General features: G+C 36.7%; 1 protein-coding gene across 5 annotated transcripts in view; it reads left to right on the top strand.

Annotated features, from left to right (window-relative positions):
* Window positions 1-12,466, top strand: part of LOC110828048 (protein-tyrosine sulfotransferase) — a 62,636-nt gene extending 50,170 nt beyond the window's left edge. For 4 of the 5 annotated variants that reach the window (XM_022060344.2, XM_087349072.1, XM_022060346.2 and 1 more), the window contains 6 exons: window positions 5,812-5,969; window positions 6,921-7,051; window positions 7,410-7,518; window positions 7,859-8,053; window positions 8,286-8,539; window positions 8,906-12,466. In XM_022060344.2, coding sequence (XP_021916036.1) covers window positions 5,841-5,969; window positions 6,921-7,051; window positions 7,410-7,518; window positions 7,859-8,053; window positions 8,286-8,539; window positions 8,906-9,230 — 1,143 coding nt within the window. In that variant the 5' untranslated portion in view covers window positions 5,812-5,840 and the 3' untranslated portion in view covers window positions 9,231-12,466. Of the gene's footprint in view, window positions 1-4,733; window positions 4,813-5,811; window positions 5,970-6,920; window positions 7,052-7,409; window positions 7,519-7,858; window positions 8,054-8,285; window positions 8,540-8,905 lie in introns of those variants that run through there. The other variant, XM_022060347.2, reaches the window with a different exon arrangement.
* The last annotated feature ends 69 nt before the right edge of the window (window positions 12,467-12,535 follow it).

Genomic DNA, 12,535 nt, shown 5'->3' with positions numbered 1-12,535 from the left:
TTATCTGCAGTGAGGGCACTGTTCCTTGCACTTGTATAAAAAAGAAAGATTTGTTCTGTCAAATGTGAAGTGTAATTACATTCTTAAGAAATAGAACACTCATTTATTTTTGTAATTAGTTTTTTTTGTGAAATTTGGCGTTTTTACAAATAAATCATATCGGGAAAACCTACAAAATTACTCTATGGTAGTGTTCTTTAATTACAATATTTCGACTCACGTTTTAGCAACCATCTTCAGGGATAAATGGAATATAACTAATGGTAAATGCAGTTCAGCCTCTTGTTAATGTCGTGAATGCCTGCGATGCAGAATTGTTATGACATATTTTCAAAGCTAAACTAAATTTTGTCGCAGAAAACTTATCCGAATCACACATAACGATAGTAAAATCGGCCAGACTTTTTATGTCAGTGCTGGATAATTGCAGTGTGAAAGCGGGTTATCGAATTAGTGACACCCGCGTGGAAACGAGGACGCACAATCTTGTACGACATTTATCTCTGCGAAATAAAGACTGAAATGTCCACGGAAATTCCGTGAAAATTCACAAGTTCTTAGAAGATTGTTTGGATTTGAGTAGGTCGTAGTAGCTGGGAACTGGAGAAATTTGTGTTACTGGGTGTTTCAGAATTTGCGCTGTATAGTGTATATAGGAGTTTGAAGTTATGTGGATTAAATTGGCTGTATATGGATTCTGTAATAACAGTAACGAAATTTGTGGTTACATACAGCAGACTTTTCACCATCAGAATAATCAGTTTCTTTAATATGCGTTTGTGTTCAGCTTGTAGTGGGATCCAGCTTGGTTTACAACGGAAGACGTGCATCCGTTACCCTGGACCATCTGCATGTACCAGCTCGTTCCGAAACATATTATGAAATAATTATGTAATTTTGCATAATTTATTACTAAAACTTTGCAGTCTAATTGGATGTTTAAACTTCACAACATGTACTACCATTTCACGTTAAAATTTAAATGTTTCTACATTTTTATATTTTAATTATTGCTATCGAAAAATATCTCGACAGTTTATTTATGGTGACACCAGTATAACCACAATAAGAGAATGACTTACCAGTTTATATATTTTTTTCCATGGCCATAACACGATGGCAAATTATGAGGCCTTGACTTAATTTTCTTTATGGCAGCAATTATGCGACAAGTATAGCAGGACACAGAATCAGTTTAAATTTGCCACGCTATATGCGACTTACGGAGTTATCTGCCTCCTCTTAAATGTCGAGCTGAGTACCAAGATTATTTATGCTAATGGTGGGTATCACACGCCGACTTTGCTGGGTTTTTTTTTCCCATAGTATGTGTCTGTTCGACTGTATCAGTGCCATTCGCTTATTTATGTTTGTTGAATAAGAACGTTAGACTACTCAGTCCTTTACGAAGTTTTGCCACTACCAACTTTTGCGATGATGCACATACTCTGAGCTTGGCTCGTCATCCGAAATCTTCCGAAAAAAATCGAACACTTCTAACGTAAACGGAAACAAAGTCTCTCAGTCAGTCGGTAAAGTCAGGGGAAATACAAGTTTTGTTGCATTTTAACAATGTTTCCGTTGCTTGTATGTTTCAGGCAACAATTATCTTTTTTGTTTTTGTTATAAATGTGTCTGTCGTTCGGGAATGTAACCCTTATTTTAACATCGCACTTATGGGAAATATCGACTCGCTTTGTGAACTCTCTCTTTAGGAATGCCACCCAGCCTCCTCTACAATGGGTACCGGGGTCCTTTCCCGGGGGTAAAGCCGGCCGGGGCGTGATGCTGACCACTCACCCCCATCTAGTGCCGAGGTCAAGAAAGAGAGGAGCTATACCTCCACCGACCCCAAACGCCTACATGGCGTATAGTGGGACAAACTTTACTTACTATTTTTAAGAGCGAGGCTGTCGTCCCCCCCCCCCTTTCCTAACTGCAAGACCATGAAACTTACGATCAGACGAGTGCTCTTAACGAAGAACACCCAGTGACGATACACGAGTGACCTTTGTTTTGGAGTGTCCTGTCACGTGATTGGTTCGTGCGATGAACAAGAGTGAATCATGTTCTGCTTTGAGTCACTTGTCACTTCAGGAGTGTGTTCTGAGTTATTTGAACCCTTTTGAAGCCAAAACTTGTCTAAATAATATTTAAGAATTCAGTCCGTACCGCAAAGAAAACACAGCACTTCACCATTACAAAAATGAAGTGGTTAAAGCTGTTTAAGGAGATAATAGCTGTTTACAGTGAGTATCATATGAAACTCATAATTACAAAATGCACACACAGTTGCTGATTGTTATAGCAGGTGGTACATATAGTTACCACTGGGTTTTAAAGAGGACAGAAATGTGGCTGACGTTTGCATATGGCTTGTAAGCAAGAAATGTTCCACATGCTTTCATTCCTAGGTCCAATATCTCTCCAGGTTGCTACATCCGCTTTAACATGAGCCACCCAGACATTCTGTTTCTATGAAAGGCTCTCGAATTCTGTCACTATAATTGTGGATATTCTTGTACGTACATTCTGGTGGCAATTTGTACGTTGAGAAAGTACTGGTTTCTAGAGCAGAAGAGACTGAGATAATAGAAGCTGCAGGCAGTAAGAACTCACTAACGAGCGAGGTCCATATTTTAAATTGTGGCTATTCCGAGTCTTTGGCGGGCGAATTTCGAGCCTGACTCTCGTATTCTGAAAGTACCTAGATAGGTTTTCAGCAGTGGTTATCTTTAGAAGCTCTTCTGTGCTGCTGTGATGTAAACTGCGGCCATTTCTAATGATATTTGTTGTATCTGGGAAAAATGATTACGATAATTTTAAACGGTTTTAATATTTAAAAATAAAAATTGATCATCTCTAGTCGTGTAGTTAATGTTCTTAGGAGAAGAGCTGAGTAAAACATAGAACCTTTATGAAATAACTTTAAAAACACAATGACCAGATATTTTGTTCTGGTATACATTTCAGAAGTGTCCGGTTCGAATCTCGACAGGGTCATCGTCTGACATGTCAGTCTTTTTATCCAAATATCGACTGATTTGAACAACCTCCCCCCTAAAGCTGTTTCTGTCCGCTTTTATTTATCTTACTGAAATAATATATTGCCTTTTGATGACATCTGGCGTCACAGTATGTGATTTCTGTTTCATACAGCGAATAAGGGGTCTGCATTGTTTTCAAGATGGCATAAACAGTGGTGCTGAAAATGTCTCTGGTTTCTTAAAAATGCCTAAGTTTTGTAAGGTTGTTTTATCTGAGATTAAATATAATTAATTATTAACTTAGCGATCCAGTTAAACGTTGTGTAGTGCTGTAGTGAGAGATTATAAAAGTTTTGAACAAATATTATATTAAATTATATTTTTGTGTGTTCCATAGTGTAATCCATATTCTCAAATGCTAGCTTTCGTTAGTTGTTTTTCTGATAACTGTGTAAAAATATTTGCACGGTCGCTATGTTTTTTTATTTTCCACAAAAAAATATGTTTAACAAACTCTTCCGAATATTCTTTACATCTTTCGTAATTTCGTAATGAGTGGCGCTAATAGACGCTGTTGTTCTCACGCCAAATATACATAGCTTTAAGTGGCATGACATCTAAGGTTCACCCTGTCCTGATAAAAATTCCTGTTTTGGTCAACCCCCTTCTTTATCATTTTCGAAACTGTATTTTTTATTATGTTAATTGCATTTCCGCGTGTCAACACAGGCGCGCCTTCCCATTTTGTGAGAGCCTCGTTGTTAGGCAACTCATCTTGCATGCAATGCATTTGGGTACCAGGGACAGTAGGCGCAGTGAAGTAAGATTACCACACGCCGCTAATGTCACGTACTTGACCGAAATAACATTTAGTGATGCTTTGCTGGACACACTTTTTGGTGGTTTCGCTGCGAGCGCATTGCATGATGGAACTGTAATAAACTTCAATCTGCCTCTCTCTCTTTCATTATGCCACCACTGTACACAGTAGGCACTCCTGTCTCTGAAAAGTCTGGTAATTTCTAAGCTCTTACGTACGCTTCGATTGTGCAGCATTATTTTTGAATTAGCATAACATAAACGTAACATAACATAACTGCACATTGGCTAACTGAATAATTTTTATTAGAAAGGGACTGAGATAAAGGTACGACACTGTCAGAGAAGAAATAATTTCACATTGAATTTTGGTGCGGGTATTCCACTAGCGTAAGCCTGTTATCAGTACAGTTCTCAGTGGGAAGGAAGTGGTCTGTCGTACGTCAACTCTTTGGTATTTATTTGTCTGAAACGGCTTAATTAAAGTTTAAGATTTGTGTTAATTTAATCCAGCCTGTAAGTTATGAAAGTCTGAAGCACGCAGACGGACTGCTTCGAGATTTCATCGGAAAAAAAAAGATATCACGGAATATGTCAGTACTTACCATAAATTTGAGGTTAGGTGCGTTGCAGTTGTTTGAAAACTTTCTTTGAATACGTTAAAATTTCGGGTATAAAGAGAAAGGTTTTTCGACGAATAATAAAAGAATATAATATAATAATATACTGCAGAGGTCACCAAGTGATGTCAATTTAATTTTATATTGAAATTTATGAATATAAACTTTTGACGTAAATACGTCTATGCGGAAGGGTCATTCGGCAAAAAGGCGTAACGAAAATGTGAAAGATCCATATCAACAATGTGTAAATATGGACCGATAACAATGGTCAGATTTTATATGAACTCCTTCGTGCATTGTTGTGTTACATTACTGCCGTCAACAATCCACTTTCGTTATTGCAGATAATTTTGTGCTGGTAAAATCGTTTTAGAATATCACAGGTACTTATCTTATATAAGAATTATTACATTACATTACAGAGACGTATTTACGTCAGATTCTCCGGAACCGTGGTTCCACTGTCAGCTTTTTTTATTTTATTCTCAGTCATTCGATCTCATCTTTTGATTTAGATTCTATGCAGCACTCAAACACACGGTAGGCTTAAAGGAGATATTCTAAAATGCAAATACTTCGATTCCTCGCCAACCGAGGGTTTTCGTTTGTATGCAGTTTTGCCAACCACAGTATATGGTTTTATGTATTCACGGTTATTAAGGAAGAAACTCGTGACTTGAAACCAAGAGGCCCACATCTGGCGTGAGCAGGGCTGTAATGCCGTGCGAAATCAGTTTTATAACTTCTAGATTACCATTGCTGTACGATACGTCTTTTTATGACACTTTATATTATGTATGATTTTTTAAACGTAGTATTAATTTTTTATGAAGAAGAAGGCGGCAACTCAGACTTCGATTTATGTTAGCATCGTCTGTTGTTCCCTAAATCCTCAATTTTCCAAGGGCCTTGGTCTTGCCAACCACAGTACTTTTCAGAAATGGTAACTACCTAGGGTTATGAGTGATTATTTTATTGGTATCTGAGATTTTCTCAGAGACATGAGTTTATATTATGTCATGTCGGGTTGTTGGGCCATGTTTTCCTCTGGTTGTATACCGAAGTTTCAGATGAACAAGTTGTCTCAATCTTTATGGTTGAACCGGTAAGAATAAGAAGTTTGATGGTAGATGGATGATTGATTGGGCTGCATTTTCCCTCCCACTACCATGGCTCTGATTGGTCAGTCTTACTGTGCTCCCTGGTCTGATATTCACCTAACTCAGTATAACCCACCAAGAACCAAACCCTTCTTTCTTCAACCCAGAAGTTTGGAACAGCATGTTCTTCTGAAACGTTGGTGTGCAATCAGAATACTGCAATCTGAAGATTAATGTCTTGTCAGAAAGTTGTGTTGATAGCAGAGTTGCATTTTATTGCAGCAATTCGCTCGCCATGAGGTAGAGGTAGAATGGGCCGAGGGGGGCGCAAACTGGCGCTCTGTCTGGCCGCCACACTGCTTGCAGCGTGGGTGCTCTACCGCCTGCTGATATCTTGCGCCAGCTGGAATGACCACAGACCCATTATGATGCCAAGAAATGTAAGCGATTTAATTTCATGTCTGCGTTTGTCTTTGATTCTGTCGACATCATCTTGCTCCTGAACCATGTAACAGATTTCCATGGATTGTGGTATTGGAAGATTTTTCTGAAGTAATGACTACTTTCCATCAAGTATCCTTATGAAAATACTGTATGAATTTAATTTCTCTCCCTTTTGATGTCCGCATGTAATCCATCCCATGTTAATTTAACCACCGCGAAAGAAATTTGAGGTTCCCACCGCAGAGCAGTGAAGAAGTCAGTGTTGGCCTTCTGTATTGCAATGCCATTTAGACTCATAGGCAAGTAAAATTTTGGAGAATCATACCCTCTCTGTCTTCTTGCGTGGTGTCACAATCCAGAAGACCAACATTGACAGTACAGAAGTAGACGAGTTTATACATCATGAAGTTATTCGTTGCATAATGTTCCCCATTGCCCGTTTATTTAATTTCTGTTTGATATAAAACAAAAAATGAAATGCTGTTTGCTTGATTTAATAAAAATTATATTGTCCTTCAAATTATTGTATCAAGAACAATAACAGAAGCTATCAAACCTTCCTTGTGATAATGAGACAAGGCATTAAAATAAAAAGTAGTGGACTACATTCACTCTTCAGCTCTGAAGACAGAAGCAATATGTTCCTCCAAAACATTGGCACAGAATCAAAATACTGTAGGCGTAACAACCCCAGCGATCACCATCTTTTTTCACACAGGTGTGACAACCTCAAATTCTGGTTTGGTTCAGGTCATGTGTAGATTTCCTACTTTTGCTGGCTTGTGCTTATATGTTATTTAATTATTTTTTAATTGTCTGAAGATAAATTTAATGTCTCGGAGGATGTCTTAATCCAGCGACTCAGGATTCCAAGGAAAGCGATTTTATATGCTGAATTTAAATGTTCTTGCTTCAGCAACTGATTCTCAGTGAACCACGTGTTTCAGACATACGTCTTGGGAGAGGACAGGAAGGTGTATCCGTATGATCGGTACATGCCACTGATCTTCATTGGTGGAGTGCCTCGCTCTGGTACAACTCTCATGCGAGCCATGCTTGATGCACATCCCGAAGTCAGGTGAGCTGTGAGACCATTTTACAACTTTGTGAAGTCAGTTATGCACTTGTCACATAAACTGAACATGGCAATTTGTTAAAAGAATTATTGAAAGCAACGGAATTCATAAATACATGTATTCTTGAATCAGTGTGCTGTACTTTAACACTGTCCTGCAAATGCAGAGATTGGACACAACGTCAAATGCGCTGGCTAAAAGTTCTAAAAAAAATTTATGTGTGAGGTTATTGTGACTTGCCATAGCCTAAACAGACCTTTCACAAACTGGCAGTAGTTAATTCTCATTTAAAACTTTAAAGCCAGTGCCAAGAAAATGTAGAACTTATACTAACTGTTTTATTAATCCTCTTCTACGTAGGTGTGGCCAGGAGACACGTGTCATTCCTCGAATTCTCCAAATGAGGTCTCACTGGCTTAAATCCCAAAAAGAGAGTGTTCGATTAGAAGAAGCAGGTTTATCAAAAGAGGTAGGAAATTATTTCACAGGGATGGTTATTGGATGTACAGCTTGTTTAATTTTTGTGACTGAACCGTGAATTTGCATTAGACATAAATCCATTTAATGGTGTAATGTATATTGAAAGAAATTTTAAACAGAATTCAGCAAATGATTTTCAGAAATTTATCAAGAAAACTTTTGATTTAAACAGCTGAATGTGACATCTGGGCACTGAAATCTGTCCGTCGTGTTCTCCAAACAGCTGTTTCTAAAGTCTGACAAAGTTGGGTGAAATGCATCATGAACATATGCCTCCATTATCGAAAAACAACACTTCAGTGTATTCACTCATTTGTATCGGATTGTAGGTGCTGGACTCGGCCATTGCTGCATTTTGTCTGGAGGTGATCGCGAGGCATGGAGATCCAGCGCCACGGCTGTGCAACAAGGATCCATTAACATTTAAGTCTGCAGCGTACCTGTCTGAGCTGTTTCCACAAGCCAAATTTATTTTTATGTTACGTGACGGTCGTGCCACTGTGCATTCCATCATATCCAGGAAGGTGAGGAGTGTGTGTGTCCCATAGTGGTGGTCATGATGATAAACAAATTTATATAAGACAGCCGTCATCAGACTCGCCACCATTAAAACTTCAAATCCAACTTAACAAATTTAAATTTATTTTATTTAAGGTATTAAAACTAAAGATTTTGTAATGAGAGTGTAATGTTTTATATATATAGACATGTTATGTTGCTTCGCTTGATAGCACATCTCGCATGATGGTTTTGCAGGTGACCATAACAGGGTTTGATCTGACGAGCTACCGCCAGTGTCTGACAAAGTGGAACTCTGCAATTCAGACTATGTATAATCAGTGTCGCGATGTGGGACCCTCACGGTGCTTCATGGTGTACTATGAGCAGCTGGTCCTGCATCCTGGTGAGTGGATGCGGCGTATTCTTCAGTTCCTTGACATCCCTTGGAATGAATCTGTTCTTCATCATGATGAACTAATCAACAAGCCTGGTGGTGTTTCATTGTCAAAGTAAGTGAAATGTCCATTGTATATTTTTATTGTTTGTAGTTCATTCAGTAGAACTGTCTGTAGCTCAGATTTTATGGAATGGTAGAATAATAAATGCATAATAAATCTGAAAGAATATGTAAGGAAGTAATTACAGTCAATTTAAGATACTATACTGGTGAGATGTCAGGTTTTCATTGCAGCAACCTACTGTATTGACATCTCATATTAATATGAATCATACCTGTCCTGTTTATGTAGCATATAATTCCCTTTCTTGCTGAGGATAAAATTGTTTTCTTACTCTCGGAAGTTCCATTTGATTTGCACAAAAGAGGTACCGTACCACTAATTGTAATTATTGTTGGTTTATGTGATTGTTTTTAGAGTGGAGCGGTCATCAGACCAAGTGATAAAGCCAGTAAACTTGGAAGCACTGGCCAAATGGGTGGAAAACATACCAGATGATGTAGTGCGGGACATGGCTGACATTGCACCCATGCTATCTGTTTTGGGCTATGACCCATTTGCGAATCCACCGGCATATGGTTCACCGGACGCTTTTGTTGCTGATAATACGAAGCGTATACGTGCCAATATGCAACTTTGGGAGAATAGAGCTAAAGACTTGCTTAGTCCGCAACGGACGTTTCAAGATGTGAATATCGAGGACTCGGCATCAGAAGCCGCACCTGCTCCTGCTGCTGCGTGATCCTTTCATTTGATTGGGTTTGTGTGTAACCATTAAGCCAGATCATAATTTGGAGTGTGGCTCTTCAGATAATGGCTGGATTTATAAGGACTGGCAGAATTTACATAAAGCAGAAAATGTTCATTCTTTCTTATTCAAGACTGCCTAATATTTTATGTTTGATTTTATATAATAAAATTGTTAGGAACGAGTATCGTAAGTGCGAAGACAACTCGGTTCTTCTGAAATTCAGTTTAAGGATCCTGCTTCCAACATTTTCTTATACGTTTTGAAATGTTATATGTTTTTCAGTTGACAGTATTTGTATTCATTGAGTTCTGTGTTTCTTCCTTCTACTTCACATTCTGTCCTGTGTGGTATGATGTTTTACCTTCTTGTTACAGTTTTTAGTACTTAGTTTTGTCACTACAGTACATCAATATTCCATGTGATGTCGCACTGTAGTACCAGCTTATGAGTTACAGGAAGCACTGTTTTACTAGTACCAGTTATAGAGGCTGATGAGTGAGCTGGCAATTGCTGTCACCATATTCTAGGATAAAAAGTGATAAATTGGTAGTTCTTACGTCATTGCTCAATATCCATATTGGGAGTAAAGTTTAAGATCTCAGATCTATTGTATTGCTTTTATTGGGATGCATAATTTATGTGATATGACCACTTGTTTCAGATTTGATGATCTGAGCATTTTGATATTTTAAACTTTTATGGCAAATAATTTCAATAAAATTCGCTTAGGTAATTGGCTGCATTACTCTTGAGCAGAAAACAAGAATTTCAAAGACTGGCTCCATCTACAAAATGTTTCATTTTCGTAAGTTCTCGCATAAACCTATTTGTTTTACACCGAATAGCACAAGAATGAAACAGAAAATATTTTTTTATGGCTCAGTTTGATACTTCTCAAAGAAATTTAATTTCCCTAATGCATGCCATAGATTTTGGTAGATTATATTTTTAAGGTCAGTGTTTGGATAAAACCATTTTGAATATTTGGATAATGTAGATGAGATAATTATATATGATATGAATGAGTTTGAATTTTTCATTGCTTTTCCATGTCTTCAGCCTTCAACCAAAATTGTAACATCCATTTTAAGAACTGCAACTATTAGTGTAATCTTTCATTCAGTAGACTATAAATTTTGAAGCTGGCGTTTACAGTTCATGGCCCACATTGTGTGGTGACTCATTTGGCTGATGAGTGGGATGAGATACAGTGACTAGAGACTGAAGAATAGAGGAGGTCATGTTGATTTAATTTTAATTAAATTCATAGCCAACATTATGTTAAAATACCCTTTTATATAAGATGTTTCGTAACCTTGATCAAAGCCTCGGACAGACGGACCTAACAGAGGACCGAATGGAAGAGGAGAATTGAGGAGGCCATGGACCGAATACGGACCGGAGAGCTGAAGAAGAAGAAGAAGAATACCCTTTTATATAAGTTAATTTTTTTAATGAGATCCTTCGAAGCAGAATGCATGTACAGGTTGGTGAAATGTTGCACGTTTCAAGATATGGTGATTGGTATAATGTAAAAAAAGACAGTGGAAGGGAAAAGAATTGTATTAGAGACTATGGAAGCTGGATCAAAAAATAATGTACTTACATGGACTATGAAACATTGACCTCTTTCATGTGTATTTATGAAGGGAATCAGTATATCTGTTCTGAAGTTTTTGTGTGAAGTGACTGATGTGTACAGATTGATAAAAAATAATTGTGACTGCAGTTTATTGTTCCGTGTTACACAACCCTACCTCCTTGCTCATAACAAAGATATGGGAATTTTTTTTTAAATAATGAAGTTGTAAGATTAAAGTTAAATGTTCAGAAATAAATAGGTAAAAGAAATTAAGTTACTTATTGTAATGAAACACTCAGAAAAAGAAATGGCCTTAATCAGTTGTATTGAACTGTATATTGTACAGAAATTAAAAATTCTTTGTTTATGTTTGGCCCAGTTCGGAAACATGGTGTTCTTCTATCTGCTTAAATACTTCTCAAATCATGGCCATCTTTGGAATCTGAACATGTATAGCTATGTCTGAAAAGAGGAATAAGATGTTTTAATCGCTTGCACAGATATATGGTTATATTTTTTAAATTAACATCAAGAAATCAAAGTAATCTCATTGTAACATATTTTTGGTGCTTTCTAGCAAACATCTTTTGTGTAAAATATAGAGGGGAGAAATTAAATGTGGTGTCTTGAAGATGGAGTAAGACATTGAAATATTAATATTTTCAGATTTCTGATATATGGATAATCGAGACATAATGCTTCTGGTACAATTACATCTGTGCTGATGATACTGTTGTTCTAATGTAATTTTCAGCATTTGCATGTGACATTGTGATAAAATGTCAGTCATCTATGCCAAATAAAGAAATTGTAAATTTGTGTCGGTTCTAGTGTCCATGTTGTCCCAATAGAAAGTCTGTTAAGATATTTATGTGATGCAACTTCTTTCATGAAATTCACAAAATTTTATTTTTATACGGTTTGAAGTTTGTCTTTTTAGCTCAGAGTCTGGGCCCTTATAAAGCGGCTATTTGAACGACCTTAAGACACATGAGTGGGTGAGAAACTTCATTACAAATTGTTTTCAAATGGTATGACAGAGTTAATCCAAGAATATGTTCACTGAAATTTAAGTTTGTTTTGAAAGTTTATATAAACAGCTGATGCACAAATTTCTTTGTTTCTTTACAAGAATGTACAATAAAATTTAGGTTATTGTGAAGTTTAAAGTGATTTTAATATAAGAGGGAATTGAAATATGATTTTCATTGGATTGCAACTTCTACTTTGCAGATTATTCATAGCCGACATCAATTGATCTTTCTATTGAAGCTTGTGGTATGCACCCAATTACAAACATTGAGATATAATGAAAATTCCAGGTGAAATTTGAGCCACCTTCCATATGTATAAATTTGAACCACATTTGTATATAAATTAAGCAGTTAGAAAGGTGTCATTATATCAATAATTAACAAGAAAGACTCTTAATACCAAATGTAATCAAAATCTGAAATGGTATTATTACAAACAGATGGATCCACAGTTCATACTGATGAATTATATATATGTATTGTCTCAGGAGAGAGTACAATGTTACTTTTTACTTGTTGCTTTTCAGCATATCCTGTTTGGTGCAGTATTAAAAATATTGCTACTCTCAACTGTATTATTTTGAGAAATAATTAAATTTTGAAAAAGCGAATTTATTCTTTTTTCTGTTGCTTAAGAATTTTTCTTTTATTTTGAACATTTTAATATGTTTTTTCATAAA

Source organism: Zootermopsis nevadensis, unplaced genomic scaffold, assembly GCF_977971745.1.
Source record: "Zootermopsis nevadensis isolate Lab colony 2312 unplaced genomic scaffold, Znev_1.0 Znev_ptg000015l, whole genome shotgun sequence".
NCBI classification, from domain to species: domain Eukaryota; kingdom Metazoa; phylum Arthropoda; class Insecta; order Blattodea; family Termopsidae; genus Zootermopsis; species Zootermopsis nevadensis.
The sequence above is the reverse complement of the archived record's forward strand: the minus strand, read 5'-3'. Positions and strand labels throughout refer to the sequence as shown.